Source organism: Fonsecaea nubica, assembly GCF_001646965.1.
Source record: "Fonsecaea nubica strain CBS 269.64 chromosome Unknown Scaff27, whole genome shotgun sequence".
Classification (NCBI taxonomy): Eukaryota; Fungi; Ascomycota; class Eurotiomycetes; order Chaetothyriales; family Herpotrichiellaceae; genus Fonsecaea; species Fonsecaea nubica.
The window spans coordinates 21,327-36,396 of record NW_019173700.1 but is presented as its reverse complement, the minus strand read 5'-3'; the positions used below and the strand labels follow the sequence as shown (position 1 = coordinate 36,396).

Here is a 15,070-nt window from a genome sequence, read left to right as displayed (position 1 = left end):
ACCTTTTTTGCTGGTTTGAAGCTGCCGCATTTCGTCCCCAGACTGCTCGGAGCAAGCAGCTCCCAAGTTGAAAGAAGAGCTGGCTCGTCGCAAACCTATTTGCAAAGCAGCGCGTACTGATCTCGAGATTACGTACCTACATGACACCGCTATACCCAGCCCACATTTTCCCCCCTTGTCCTCCTTTAGTTCTCGGCTCATCTTTTCTCCTGCCACTGTTCACTTCAATCACCAGAATTTGAGAACATCGACCCAGAAAACAGAATACGACGCTGACTGACTTGGGGCAAATCTAATGATGGATTTTCCACACTACGAAATTGCAAATGTTGACGAGGTCACGATGACTTTCCCACCAGATGCCGCGCGCCGCCAATGTACAATGGACACATTCACTTTTACGCCGGAAAGGCCTGGCAAGGAGGGTAGAGCGGAGCTGTGCTTCATCCTTCATCCTCCATGCGGCTTGGCTGCCGACGGGTGCTTGCTTGCATGTTACTCGTACCCGGTACATATGGATATCAATATGGACATGGTCATGGATAAGGATAGCGATACTACCGGGATGTCTATCGTCTATCCATGCCTAGCGGTCGGTAGGTACATCTATCTTATCCAGTCGGGAATGGAATGGATGGGATTTTTTGGGGCAAGGCTGCGCTGCAAAAAGGGGGAGATACCGGTGGTTTCGGTAGCCTGTCAAGAACCGACATTCAAGCAACAATCTCGAGGCTGCGCTGATTGCGTCCTCTGCTGCTGCTGGTGATGGAAACGATGGTTGCACCAGATGACTGTCTTTGCTGGGTGGCTGGATCATTGATGATGGATGCTTGGTCCGTCTCGGACCGATCTGTACATCCAGACAATGGAATGAGTTACAATATTTGAAAGATACAATCTTTGAAAGTGGTTGATTCTGGCATTTGTGCTGTTTTATCGTACAAGATACTCCTCTTCTGGCCCATCTCCTCGTCTTGGGGTATCGTCCAAGTCATCCCTCAGGTGACATTCTCGGGGGGAGATAGCAGCTCGCCTGATGGATTGACCTCACCTCATTGATCAGATTTGCTTCCCCCGACTGCTGTGTTGCCCTCCCCTTCCGCGCCCCTTGTGACGGCCCTCAGATTGCCAAAGCTGAGAACATCTCCGATCCTCTCTTTTCCCGTGAAAAGCATCACCAGCCTATCAACCCCACACCCCCATCCACCCGTGGGCGGGAGTCCCCATTCAAGCGCCTGTAGGTAGTCTTCATCGACTTTCATCGCCTCTTCGTCACCTTCCGTTTCTTCACCAGTAGGTGTTGCTGCGTTCTCACTTGAGCTTGGCCGCGCGTGGGATCTCTGACTTCCATATTTCTGTTGTTCCACGAACTTTCTCCTTTGCTCAAAAGGCGAATTTTCTTCCTCGTAACAATTCACAACTTCCTTGCCTGCCATGAACAACTCTGCGCGTGCAGCAACGGGTTGATCATTGGGTGCAGTGGGATGGATGTATGATTTCGCCAAAGGTGACAGGCACTCGGGGATATTTGTGATCCAGAGCGGTTTCTGTAAGGAGTTCGGCTCGAGGTACAGTGATGAAAGCTTGTCGACAAGTCGAGGGACGGTGGGATTGCTGGGAAGTGGCAGACTGCGAGAATGGAAAAGTTCAAGGAGCTCAGAGTAAGCCGATGGCGAGGACAGATTGGGAAGATCGGTCCCCAGGGCAGAGTTGAGAGAAGGGATGAAGTCAAGCTCCTCGTAAGGACCACAAATAGAATCGAGATTTTCGCCAAGTACATTCGCAAATCGGCAGGGAAGAGCTCTGATAGCCTGGTGAATGTCAATCACGAGCCGCTTGGTCATGTCCATCAGTTGGCGCAGATCATGGCGGACGGCGTAGAACTCGCAGGTCGTGAACTCGGGATTGTGTGTCTTGTCCAGGCCTTCGTTTCGAAAAGAAGGTCCAATCTCAAAAACCTTGTCCAGCCCACCGACAATGAGCCTTTTCAACCAGAGCTCGGGAGCAATCCGCAGGCTCAATTTCCGGTGAGCAAACTCCATTGCCTTGGTCTCAAATGGTTTCGCAGTTGCACCACCTGCGGCGGCGGACAGAATAGGAGTGGACACTTCAATAAATTCCCGTGATTCAAAGAACTGTCTCATTGTCCGGATGAGTGTAGCCCGGGCCTTCATGGTCTCTATAATCTCGGGATCCGTCTGCATTTCCACATGTCGAGGTTGAAAGTTAGACTCTGCAAGTTCTGTCGTTGCGAGCCCTCGATGCTCAACTGGAAATCGTTGGAGGCAAGGCGATAGAATTATGGGCATGGCAGCAGCCCGGATAGAGACCTGACCATTCTTGGCCTTGTACGGTCGAACTCCCTTCAATGCTTACCTCCAAAGTTAATGCTGATTCTCATGGCAAGTACGTATAAAGACTCACAAATATAGTCACCTCTCCTCAGTAGTCGGCAAAAGTGCTTGAAGTCGGACAAGGTTATGCCAGTGTCTTCGAGTGATGAGTGAGACAGCATGACTTGTAGCTTGGTCTGATCCTCGGTGATATCAACGAATGCCAATTTCGAACCGCTCAGCCGGATGGAGGTCACTCTTCCAGACACTGATGTTTCCGTCAGAACTCTTTGCGTCTTTTCGCTTCCTCAGTTATTCAAGTCTTGCCTTCTATCGGGTCACTAGGAACCATGGCACCATCATCTCCAGCATTGGCATCCACGTACTCCTGCAGCGTTCGCAAGCTTCGCGCCTGAGGGATATGTTGATACCGCGGGTAGAGTGTGATGCTAGAACTCTGGAGTTCTTGAAGCCGCTCTTGTACCTCTTTGGTCGCATGCTGGCTTCCCAGTTTCGAGGCGCCGCGGGTGCTTAGGTTCGATGCTCCCGTCGAGAAGCATGCTCGCGAGATCCATGGCGGTGTCTGCAAACGCGCACTTCTCTGGAGGAATGTGGTTGAGAGACGATCCCCAGCGGCAGCTTCAGGGACGCTGGACACAGAGTGTCAGTGGCTTTTCAAGCGGTAACGTTAAGAGCACGAATATCCCAGTGCTTTTCGCCATGGTCAGACAATCATTGGAGAAGTTTGATCACAAGCCAACCGAAGCCAGCATCACTCGCAGCGGTTCTTCTTGGTGTCTCGTCATTTAGGTGGGCGGGAGAGGAGTGAAGGAAAGGAATTGTAAGCAAAGACGTACCTTCCTCTTGCTGGCCGACGAGTCGAACGCCATGCTCGCCACGTCGACCTCCCGTACATGAAGCTGCATGAAACAGGAAAATGACCTGGCACTTGAATACACAGACGAGTGTTTCGTAGCTGCGTTTGCGGGAATCCGACGATTGAAAAATAAATGGATTCGCCTAAGCTTCGGGAAAACTTCGCCTCGCGGTTCGCGTGCGTCTCCGAGCCACGCAACTTTCATTGCTACATATCCTAGATTCGGTGCATTTGACACCATTATCCAGATCTTGTAGAAACATACATTGCCTGCTCTTCCCTCGACGAACTCCCCCGAAGAAAGGAGCTACCAATTACAAACATGTCCTTTCTCTTTGGTGGCGGCCGGCCTCAACCGACGTCCGCAGAAAAGATCGCAGCCGCTGAAAATGAAGTTGAGATGGTCTCAGACATGTTCAACAGGTACGCATGTAACCTTGTGGCCGGCTGTATCTCTTTCAACCTCTTTGAGGAGACTTCCGGACACCTCCCTCTGATGGATAGCCCACTGACCACTCCCAGATTAACGCAATCCTGCCTGAAGAAGTGCATACCGGCCGACTACCGCGAAGGCGACCTCAACAAAGCCGAGAGTGTCTGTCTCGATCGCTGTGTAGCGAAATTCTTCGAAGTCAACATGAAAGTGTCGGAAAAGATGCAGGGCGAGGCCGCCATGCGACAAGGAGGAGGAGGCGGTGGTGGAGGTATGTTTGGAATGTAACCGCGAAAGAGTTATCAGGTTCTTCCATCATCTCAGTCGATGGTCATAATCCAAGAGCACATGGCTCGGCTCTGGACGGGATTCTATACCCTTTTCATCGCAGCCATCATGGATCTACGGGTCTAGATCAAGGTACCATGATGGATTCGCAGGGTTGGAAAAATTGTGTACAGTATTTCAGTCGGATTCTACAATAGAATCGGCACAGAACAGTTCTGCTTGGGTAGGGATCTGGCAAGGAAATGGAGAGATGGCACAGTCAAAATCGAGCAGAGCATCGAGCAGAGCATCAAATCTTCACATCCTACACTTTGGGACTATTTAGTTCGCGATTGCTATACCAAGGCCCGATTCGACCAGCTTTTATACCTCCCGTACGCCTCGCTAATCTGCAGAGAGAATCCCTTTCCTTTTACCTCGCAATAATATTGTCCCATTACTTCTTTGGTCCCAAAAAGTTCAGCACCCGTGCAATCCAGGACGAATTTGCAGACAGCCCTTCGTTTTCTCCGTTCAACTCCCTTGCCCGCGATTCGATCAGCAGTACATTCCTTTCAAAGTCATCCACCGCATCCTCCACCTCTTGCAGTCGACTCTGCAAGCTATCCAATTCATAATCCATTTTGGCCCCTAACATTTCCATGCGTCGGAAGCTCTCCGTCAAAGCTGTTTTCTCTTGCGATACAAGGTCAGACGAGGTAGCCTGTAGAGTCTGATATTCTTCAAGGCGATGATAGTACAGCTCATTGAGTTCTTCGAGATGTTGGTGCGCGATCCGATCCAGACTCTCCACATGAACCACTCGGCTTTCCGTGTACGGGATCAGACCTTGCTGAATGTGTTGGATACGTTTAGCCTTCTTCTGGGCAGAGGCCGCCAGGGCGTCGCGTTCGGCTAGTGCATTGGTAAGGTCTCCCTCGATCTTGCCCTTCACAATGCCTTCCTCCATTAGGTTTGTGCCTGTGTCCAGAACTGCACTTTCTACGACGCTGAAGGAAACGCGTCGGTTAATTCGGTTTTGCCGGGGACTGTCGATGGTATGACCAATCAATTGAACATTGCTCTGCGTCCGTCGCAGCACCCGACTACTGAGACCTTTATATGGCACAGCAGCGGAGAATTTGCGGTAGATGTCCGCTTTGAATTCATTGCGTAGATCAGCCAACTGGGCCTCGACTTTCTTCTTCCTGGGCGAGTCGCCTGGCAATGCGGGTCGTAGTTGCTCTCTGTGTGATGGGATCTTCTTCTCAGTGGTCGTCTGAGTTCGGCGTAGGGGTTGACGCCGTTCGGTATGAGGCGAAACCGGTTCAGTCTTGACTAAGGGCATATCAAATGCACGAGGTTCAGATGGATGAGCGATCTCAGTTGCCGTTCTCAGCATATGATCTCGAGGGGTGTTTCTAGTCGCGGCATTTTCGACCCAATCCTGGGCCTCGTCAACTTCTTTCTGATAACGATGATTATAGCTTTTCAGGCCTCCAACAGCTCCTCGCAAACGGTGTCGGCCGGACTTGGTGTCCGATTGATTCGTGTATGTCGTATCTGTCCGCTCGAGGGCGTTTAGATCTGACATAGAGTCATGTTGATTGCCGGTCCATAGGAAATTGCCTTGGTCATCAGTACAAAAGACTCTGCCTTTAAGATCAACATCGTCGGTTGGCCAGGCGAACGGGTCGCCCGATTTGAGGGGTTTCCCTTGCCAGAGCCACTTCATCTTGGGACCGGTAACGAGCTGAGCAAAACGTTCGATGTCCAGGGTTTCGGCTTCAGAGATACCGGCTTTGTCCCGACCTCCTACGATACCCATGACCATCTCCCCACCTTTACCACTAAGCTCGGCAACAGTGGATTTGACTGCCTTTGGTACCGTCCAGCCTTCACCGCTGGCATTTTTGGCCGTAGCTCTGTGAAGCCGATCGAGAGTCTCTCGGTCAAGTCGTCGAGACTTTTCCATCTTCTGGCCTCTCTGGAAATGGCCGATGGCCCGTTTCATCGAGACGGTGTCTAAGACGTCCTTCCCCACAGGAGATCCAAAGGCTTTGAGCCGATTATATGCTCCGATAAGAAGCCCGAGGAGAGCTGCCACTGTGGTCGGCCCCAGAATACCGTCGTTCGGTTCGACATTATAGAAATAGGTGCCAATATCTGTCCACCACTCATTGATCGCTTGCTCGGTCACATCGCAAAGTAAACCATCCGCATATGTTGGTTGGAGTTTGTCGTACATGACCAAAGCGATTTGGCATGTTCGGACCAGTTCCATGACCGACTGATATAGCGGTACCGTCTCACTTGTCCGGTAGAGGTGGTGGAACTTGGCAATGGTAGAGGATTGAGGTGGCTGCAAGTTGATTCCGGCTCTCCCTGAGCAGCCCATGCGTTTGAGGTCCTCGTTGACAATGAAATCGTCTCGATGTTTCCTAACATCGCCATCTGGGACGGGGATCACGGTCAGAGCTGATGGGAATCCACTCAAGTTGGTGACCATGAGCGCGCCTAAAGGCGTGTCTTTCTCTTTTGCATGATATTGAGAGACTGCTTGGAAGTAGATCTGTAATCTGGGAGACCATGTGCTTTCGTCACTGGGTACAGCAAGGACGTTCACCAGGATTGAGTGCGAAGGGTCGCCGGTGTAGGTACAAATAATAAAGGTCGGATGACTTCTCGAGCAGGCCCATTGCTCGACCACATACATCTCGTACCCTTCCAGACGCCTCCATCGTTCTATAGAATCAGTCGCAGGGTCTTCTTCAAGGTAGCGAAAGGCGACGGGATCGGCGAAAACAAGGCGCTTTCGATTTGGGCCTGCTCGTCCTTGGGTGCCTCCGCTGGACGTGGGACTCGACGTGTCAATGGTATTTGGCTTCTGAGGCTTATATTCATCTTTTGGGCTAGATTTAACCGGCCTATCCTTTGGCGATCCGGCAAAGGAATTGGTATGATGGTATGGGGTGAGAAACCCAGCTCCCACGAATGACATTGTGGTCGACGGTCAGTACCGAAAACCTCGTACAGTGCAAGGCACTAAGCTGGTAACATTATCCAACCATATGGGCTTCGGGAACTCTCACCTCGCATAAATGAGAGGTTATGCAGATAAAACGTCGAGGCAGGGACTGTTGGACTGATTGATCCAACAATACGGAGTTGGCTTGAGAGCAGGCAGTTGTTGCAAGTTGATGGTTGGTTGGCGGCGGATATTGCCACCCAAAGAGAAACCGCCCACGCCCGCCTGACCGCCAGCCCGCGTGCCCGCCCAAGCCGCCCACCCACTTATCAGGGATCTACCACCTCATCGGAACCCGCCCACTTCATCTAAGCTTGTTAATGTGGGCGAAGTCACCTGCGTTTCCTCGAAGACACCACCATCCCCTGCCTCCGGTCTGTATCTATATGCCTTCTAGTCGATACCTTCTGTCCAGCGATCTTCTACCAGAACTCGGACAAGAATTGGCGACGATGGTACAAGCCACGCTCACCTTATAGCCCAAGAGAAGCAAACACAATTCATGAGGGTGGCCCGCCATGGATAATATTCAGAAAGAGCACGAGAAAGTGTGGAATAACAGCAGGCTGTCAAGGACGACTGGCCATGTTGACGACATCATCAAAGCCCTTCAGAGGGCGAGGAACACCATAGCCGAAGACCCTACATCGAGACAGATTACTCTGGCAAAACTACAGAATCCAGTCAAGACATCGTTCGACGGCATCTTCTCGGGGTTGAAGGACACACATGGACTACACAACAAATATACGAGAGCGCTGGACAAGGCCTTCAAGGACAAGGTGCCGAGCAGTGAGGTTGACGCTCTGTCCTCACACCCAGCTTTGATCAACCGAGCAATTTACCTGCACTTGCTCCGAGAAGGGCTGTTCGATGTGGCGTCGGCCCTTCATTCTGAGGCGCTTGAGAGGCAGCAGGCTCAACAAGAGATAGCGGCCCATTTAGGACAGGATGTATCAATGGATCACCCCTTGGGCCTGGACAAGGAATCGGAAGAGAGCATGCAGGAGCAGTTTTTGAACATGTACCACATCTTGAGTGAACTCAAGGACCACCACAATTTACAGCCTGCCATCGACTGGGCTAGGAGCAACGCGGCAGCGCTGGAAGCTCGTGGCAGTAATCTGGAATTCGAACTCTGCAGATTACAATTTGTCAGCCTCTTCCTGGACCGTCGAGATGGAGACCAGTACAGTTTCGAAGCACCGATACGTGCTCTTCAATACGCGCAAAGAGAGTTCCAGTCTTTCCGGGGTCGATATCTTATCGAGATACAGCAGCTGATGGGTGCTATACCTTTTTGCTCCAATTTGGAGGAATCACCATATAGCCTCAGGTTCGATAATTCTACCACGTGGGATGAAGTCGCAACCTCTTTCACACGCGAATTCTGCTCACTCCTCGAGCTATCCGCCGATTCACCGTTGTACATAGCAGCTACTGCGGGAGCAATCGCCCTACCAATACTGCACAAATTGCAGACGATCCAGAAGCAGAAACGGACAGAATGGACATCGGAAAATGAACTTCCTGTGGAAACACCTCTACCCCCTTCCTACCAATTCCATTCGATCTTCGTGTGTCCGGTATCAAAGGAACAGACCACAGATCAGAACCCTCCGATGATGCTGCCTTGTTGCCACGTCATTGCTCAAGAATCGTTGCAAAGGATCAGCAAAGGTGCCAAATTCAAATGTCCTTATTGTCCGGTTGAGAGCCACCCGAAAGAGGCAAAGATAGTCATTTTGTGACAGATTCGTCTTGGGACAGTATGCGAGAGTCCAAGTTTGTTCCGCGACTGGGCTTCACTTACCCTCACATCTGGAAACCCGTGGTTGGTTTGGCATCGTCACAGGATCGCCCCTGGGTCATGGAATTCACAAGCAAGAGCAATGCGTCGCGGCATTTTGCATACGGCTGAGGTGTGCCGGCTGGAATCGTGACGAAATGGGGCCAGCAATGGCGTACATGGCGAAGCACCTCTTCTGGAATATAGTCATAGGACTGTTCGATTGATATGCAGGGTATTGTTACCACTGAGATCCGGGAGGTTTTCTTTCGCAACATAACATCGTCCTAGATGAATCGGCCCCAACTCTGCTCTCATTACTTCATCTACACATGCATAGCTGATTGGGGGAATGGATGTGATCAGGCTTATATAGCACTAATGCCAGGGCACACAAACTAGCAGCAAATGGCATCCAAGCACCACATTAAGTGCAGAGCCGAGGACTGGGTTCTTTCTTGATTCGGGCAAGTGAGTAGCATGCCAGGACGACGCCTAGATGTTTCATGTTTTTCGCCTGACTCCGCCGATAGACATGGCCTGTACACCATCTTTTTACAATGTCACATACGAGGACACTTCGAGACGAGTAGGCATCCAGTCTTCCGGTAGGACTCCGTTGCTCTTTTCTCCTTCAGACCTGCCAGCGACGATCTGTGCTTCGGCTACACCGACTGGAAGTGGCTTGCTCGCCGTGTAGGTATTATGACTCTTCACAGTTGATCAGTCGAATCTGGGGATATGGACCCCGACGGGACTCGACATGCAAGTGGACAAAAGTTCGGGTGGCGATACAGAGGACGCAGTTTGCTTCGCCTGCAGAACTATTAGCTCTGGTCCCCCGGGTATCCTTGCAACTCCGAACAGACATGGGTGGGCGATGGGTACCAGAGGGAGACTTACAGCTGCCAGCCGAGTCGAGTCACAGCGGACAGCCCAGTCATATTGCCAACATGCAGCCCCCAGACGACCCACGACACCCTAAAGTGCTTGCATCACAGTCACATGCCTCCGTGCTTGGTTCGTGTTGAGGAGACTCCACCTGAGACGCGGCGAGGGCGGGGAGCGTGTAGGCTTCCGACAGCTTCATTTCTAGGCTGGTCTGGGAAAACTTGTTGCATTGATAAGCTTCCCCAGCAGCCCTGCTCTCTGAAAGGGGAGCAAGCTGGCCGCCATGTCCGACTATCAAAAAGCCGCTCTTTCGCCCGCGGTCAAGGAGTTCTCTTCCTCGTCCCGACTGATTATTCCATCGATTTCAGGCAGTTTTGTTCCCCTGCCTTTGGCCTCTGAATTTTACGTGCACCAATGTTGCCTTCCATCGCTTTCTTGCCACCGTTGACTTGATCACATTCGCTGCTAACTGACTCTCGTTTCTGCCTGTGACTCTCCCACATAAGCTACACAAGACCTTTTTAGCGCAGGAGCTGAAAACAACCATGTTCAGCAACAAAAGACCCCAAACATCAAACAGCTTCTCCTCTCGCTATGGAACAAGCAAATCCACAAAGCCCAAGACCTCGTTCCGAGAGCACTCTGTCACACGGGGTCTCCAGCGCTCCGAGTCGATGAGGTCTCATAGAAGAGAACACAGCACTCATACAAGCCCACCCGTCGGCAGGTAAGTGACATGTGTCCTCCAAGCACAAGGCTCTGATGGCTGACTTCCTGCAACAGCACCCTCACCTCGGCCATCATCACCATCTGCGTTGGCCCCGAACAGAGACTCTTTGCCGGTCACGAAGAAGTCCTCTCTCGCTCCCCCTTCTTCAGCGCTGCCTGCAAAGGCCAGTTTTTTGAATCCAACGCCAGAAGAATCAACTTGCCCGACGAACAGCCAGAGATTCTGTCTGCTGTTCTGGAATACCTCTACAAAGGAGATTACTATCCAAAGCTGCTGCATAACAAGAAAAAGGATACCTGGGAGTTGGAAGACGAAGCTAGTGGCTCCAATGTGACCATATATCATCACGCAACCAAACAAGTCCTTATGAGAGATACAGTCATATAGTACGTTGTGGCCCACTACTTGCGTTCTCGTTTGTCAATGCTAACAGACACTCTCCTCCCAGCTGTTCAGCGGAACTGTATGGCCTTGAAGAACTCAAACGCCTTGCCCTCCGCAAACAAGGCCTGCGACAGGGCATGCAGATCTCTACAATCCTCGCGTCGGCACGCTACGCTTACAGCCATACACCCGACTCTGACTCGAAGCTTCGAGCCCAATACCTGACCTTGATCATCCGCAGCCGCAACAACTTCAAGAAGAGCGGCACTATGAAGGTCGAGATGGAGCAAGGCGGCACCTTGTTCTTTGATCTCTTCGTCGCCATGTGCAACCACATGGTATGCCCGCACTTCCCCTCTTCAGGTTCTATAGCGTGGACTGACAAGTACGATGACAGGACGATCTCAAAACAGTCCGCTCACCCTTTACATCACCATTCACTCGCTAAAGAGTGACTGATGGAAATGATGTACCGTTTGTATCACGCTAGTCCCCCTTCCATCCTAAATTGCCAGCCCCGCGAGGGATATTATATCTACTCCCACCACAAATTTGTACCAATTTTGCTGTTCGGACGGAGTTCATGGGATATTGTGCCCGTCAGATGCCACAATTTATGTCTGCTCTGCTACGTTTTTTTGTATCATCATCCCCCAAAAATAAGAAACCACCAACACTACCTACCTGCCTGTTTGTCCACTATTGGAAAGTGGGACAAAGTCGATCCCCAAAGACGGGAGGGGGATATGAAGTCTGTTATGTACTACTACCATTTCGGGGTCTATCTAAAAGAGAGAAAAAAGGATCACCAGACGAAAAAGCACGAGAGTAGTGAGTGAGTGAGTGGTTGGTGAAGCAACTTGCTCGGGTTTTTGTCTGCTATTGCAGTATTGCTATCTGTCAGGCTTTTTGAAAACAACTCAATCCTTGTTGTCTTGAACACAGCGGGCTCAAAATGCTTCTTCATCGAGGGAGCAAAGCCAAATCTATCGCAATGAGACTCAGTATTTTGACCGGCCGTAGAGAGACCATTGACTTGAGCCTGCCAGACTTTTGAGATTGACTATCTTTCTGATTCCGCCAGGCTCACAAAGAAAATGCATACAAAAGGAGAGGTGGACAACTGCGATCCATCCGCCTGCACGTCCTTCCTTTTCCGTCCCTTTTCAGCCAAGTCACAATTGACAGGCCCTCCCTTTCCCTCACGTAAAATTCCGGGCCGCTGTGGTCGCAAAAAAGGCAACCAGTAGGTGAAAGCCATGCTAAAGCCTGGATTCCGTTTCCTGGTCGATACATCCTCCGTCCAGGCCGGGCTTCGCTAATGCAGGCAGTGGTGCCTAGCTCAAGGCAACGAGAGGTACGAGTACTCCATAGACAGGGGCGCAAGATGAATTTGAGTTTGGCGGAGCCTGGACCCCTTGGATGCTCAAATCACACACAGCGGGACTGTGTGCAGGGAATCGAGTACCTTTGACCATACTCATACTTGTCTTGTGTTTGTAAGGACTCGTATCTTGACTCTTTCTCTTCAGGCTCAAGAAAAAAGTGGGTCGAAATATACCGCACTAACATCTTCCTCTGATGACCACCGACCTTGGCCGGTCATATCCACACCTCCTTCAACTCGTTCAGCCTTCAGCCTCCATGGTGAAAACTTCCCAGAAGTCTGACGTGATTGGTTAGAAGAGGAGCGTGCTTCCATGTGCCGATCAGCCGTTTCCTTACTCTTCTCATCCCCAGGCCCTTGTCTCTTTCGATTCCACTGTGATCCGTAGTACTTCCCCGGCAGGATGGAGGTGTGGACACTGAGACAGTTGCACTTGGGACTTGAGCTATATTCACCAGCGATTGTTGCCAGAAGTGGCTAGGCCGAACCGCTCTATCTGCCGGTCGACTTCGACTCTCCCTTGCCGAAGAGGTGGCTCACACTTGAGGAACATCGAGAACCAGTCATTCCTGGGAACATTAGGCCAGAACGATGGCGGCCTTGAATTAGAGACTGTGCACTACTCGTAGGTTGTACCTTTGCACATGTGGCCATTGGACTGCATTTCTGGCAACATGCATGCCGCCTTTAAATCGGGACCGGTCCCTTTTGAGAAAAGATTGTTTGCCATAAGTGTATGTATGTTGAACTCGGCACCGTGGTTGGTGCTGGGTGTGACATCGATACGATCCATTGTTCCAATAGCATCAGCTCAAAGATCAAGGTTGCGCAAATCTGCCAGTCGGATATACAAAGCGTCGAGCCCGCAAGGTGTGGCGGCCAACATCGATCAAGTGTTGCACAGGCATGTGTTCGTGCTCAGACACCCGTACCAGGAAAGGCGCCAGCCTTGCTAAGTACGACGATGCCTCGGTCGCGAGCAATGTAGCCTTTCATCATGTTCTGCTCGGGGCAAAGAGACCAAAGATTCCAAATCAGCATATTCCTTTCTGGGTCAGGGATTAAAGAAAGCCTTTCGTTGGTTGAGTCACATGCATCATGTTGTACCAGGCATCCAACCATCGCCAAGGCAACAGTAGTCCTCAGCAGTTCTTCGCACCAGACATGTCTTTGTTTGAAAGGAGATTGGGGCGATTGGGCGCGGATAAACGATAAAGAGAGGCAATGTGACGTACCTTATAAATCATGTTGGCCAAGAAACACTCAACTTCGTCCCGATCAACCAACACGTCTGTGGCACCCTTATAACTCACGCGCATTGCGGCCTCGAATTCTTCGATGTGGATCCTTGTTCGACGTATTTTGCCCGTCACTTCGCCTGTGGTTGCATCCTTGGTTTCCTCCCATCCTGCTGCTAGGAAGACCTTCCTGAATAGGTTGCGTAGACAGAGACCGCGGGTGCGCTCAAGAGTCAGATAGACCCGACGCTTGACTAGTTCAGATTCGGCTTCTGAAAGGGCACTGTCGAAGGCAGCGAGTGAGCCTGTGCGAATGGCAGTGAATAATGGTGTGAAGATCTTTGATAGAGTTGGATGAGGAGCCAATAGGGCGTTGGTAGGCAGTTGATGATGGTTGATGATGTGTGCTGGAACGAGATAAGTCAGGATCTGCTCGCGGTTCTTCATGGAATCCTTATGACACAATTGGAATGCCTCCATCAGATTCTGCTCTGCTTCAATGTAGTTCTCTTGCAGGAACTCAATAACTCCGCGGTAGTACTTGAATGTGCATTGGTGGGATTTGGGAAAACGACCCAGATCGGGGATGTCATCTGCTGCGGCTTCCAGGGCACGAATGACATTTTTGGTAAGCGACACCGAATTGAGTTTGAAGTATGTCTTGAACAGCAAGTTGGTGGTGCTGTAGATGCCCCATCTGCGTGACTCATTCTCCTCAGCCCGGTCGCTCAAGCATGTTGTGAACATTCGGTTGATGGTCCAGGCTGCCTGCTCCAGTTTCTCGTTCTTGTTTGTGTCGCCCATGATATCGTCTGAGAAGCCACTCGCAAAGACGTCTCCATTGCCCTCTTTGGCTTTGATCTCGCTGTCTGCTCTCATAGCTATCATGCGGAGGTACTTCCCTGCAATACTGAGGCACGGAATGGTCCATGCCTGAAACCCATGATTTGTGTATCCTCTGACCAGATGATTGCACAAGTCCTTGTAGGCGTCGAAGGCTTTGGACCAGTCAACGGCCCCGGTACCCTCCCGCAGGGCGACAAGTTCTTTGACGCATTTCCATAGATCAACAAAAATGTCAACCCAAGCGGTTCCTTCGGCTTTGGGCAGTCTTGCAGCATTGCGGTCTTGAATGATGTGATATCGTACATCCGCTGAGACAGTCTGATAATTGGAGATCTGGGCGAATGACTCGAGTCGATGGGGATCCCTTTCGGTGTCGATGGGAGCGAGGCATGATGCAAGCAGGGGGCCATGCCCTAACCGCTGGGCTTGGTGAAAATCCGCAAAGATACTCCCCATCAGACCAAATGCTATGGTAAAATTACTTACCTGTAAGGACAAATGAAGAGCAATGTGTACGAGCGAAGTCGTTTGGGCTTCCTGAACAAAACGAAGAAAGCCCGGCCAACCAATCACGGTGCAGCAGGGAAGGAGCGCCAAGCCAAAACGAATTCTTGGCACACGAAACCCAGATTGAAACTTGAATTCTGAAGCCTCGCAGTTGGACTTTCTCAGCGATCAAAGCACATCGACGACGAGCCACGATTTGAGGTCGATCACACACAGTCAAGGTATGTAAGAACCCATCTCTGGAGATTTGAAATGCTAACCCGGTATAGATGGGTAAGTCTGCGCACCCACAATTCTTTTCCTACAAGTCACTTTTGCCGAGTCGAAGAGCGCCTGCGAGGAATTTTGATTGGGGAATTT

The 15,070-nt window shown here is 51.0% G+C and overlaps 6 protein-coding genes across 6 annotated transcripts; 3 read left to right on the top strand and 3 right to left on the bottom strand.

The window, feature by feature from the left end:
* Nucleotides 1-1,052: 1,052 nt before the first annotated feature.
* On the bottom strand, nucleotides 1,053-3,223 carry AYO20_04889 (lysine-tRNA ligase, variant; the record flags this gene model as incomplete). The annotated part of the gene is made up of 4 exons (XM_022643183.1): nucleotides 1,053-2,371; nucleotides 2,425-2,629; nucleotides 2,683-2,934; nucleotides 3,191-3,223. The coding sequence occupies 4 exons, from the start codon at nucleotides 3,221-3,223 to the stop codon at nucleotides 1,053-1,055; spliced, it is 1,809 nt and encodes a 602-aa protein (XP_022500751.1).
* Nucleotides 3,224-3,532: 309 nt separating this feature from the next.
* On the top strand, nucleotides 3,533-3,931 carry AYO20_04888 (mitochondrial import inner membrane translocase subunit tim10; the record flags this gene model as incomplete). Its single annotated transcript, XM_022643182.1, has 1 exon — nucleotides 3,533-3,931. The coding sequence occupies one exon, from the start codon at nucleotides 3,533-3,535 to the stop codon at nucleotides 3,929-3,931; it is 399 nt and encodes a 132-aa protein (XP_022500750.1).
* Nucleotides 3,932-4,367: 436 nt separating this feature from the next.
* AYO20_04887 (hypothetical protein) lies at nucleotides 4,368-6,911 on the bottom strand (the record flags this gene model as incomplete). The annotated part of the gene is made up of 1 exon (XM_022643181.1): nucleotides 4,368-6,911. One exon carries the CDS (start codon nucleotides 6,909-6,911, stop codon nucleotides 4,368-4,370), a length of 2,544 nt encoding a protein of 847 aa, XP_022500749.1.
* A 545-nt stretch (nucleotides 6,912-7,456) lies between these two features.
* Nucleotides 7,457-8,689, top strand: AYO20_04886 (hypothetical protein; the record flags this gene model as incomplete). The annotated part of the gene is made up of 1 exon (XM_022643180.1): nucleotides 7,457-8,689. One exon carries the CDS (start codon nucleotides 7,457-7,459, stop codon nucleotides 8,687-8,689), a length of 1,233 nt encoding a protein of 410 aa, XP_022500748.1.
* A 1,474-nt stretch (nucleotides 8,690-10,163) lies between these two features.
* On the top strand, nucleotides 10,164-11,180 carry AYO20_04885 (hypothetical protein; the record flags this gene model as incomplete). Its single annotated transcript, XM_022643179.1, has 4 exons — nucleotides 10,164-10,345; nucleotides 10,402-10,734; nucleotides 10,797-11,070; nucleotides 11,130-11,180. The coding sequence occupies 4 exons, from the start codon at nucleotides 10,164-10,166 to the stop codon at nucleotides 11,178-11,180; spliced, it is 840 nt and encodes a 279-aa protein (XP_022500747.1).
* Nucleotides 11,181-13,261: 2,081 nt separating this feature from the next.
* Nucleotides 13,262-14,659, bottom strand: AYO20_04884 (hypothetical protein; the record flags this gene model as incomplete). Its single annotated transcript, XM_022643178.1, has 1 exon — nucleotides 13,262-14,659. The coding sequence occupies one exon, from the start codon at nucleotides 14,657-14,659 to the stop codon at nucleotides 13,262-13,264; it is 1,398 nt and encodes a 465-aa protein (XP_022500746.1).
* Nucleotides 14,660-15,070: the final 411 nt, after the last annotated feature.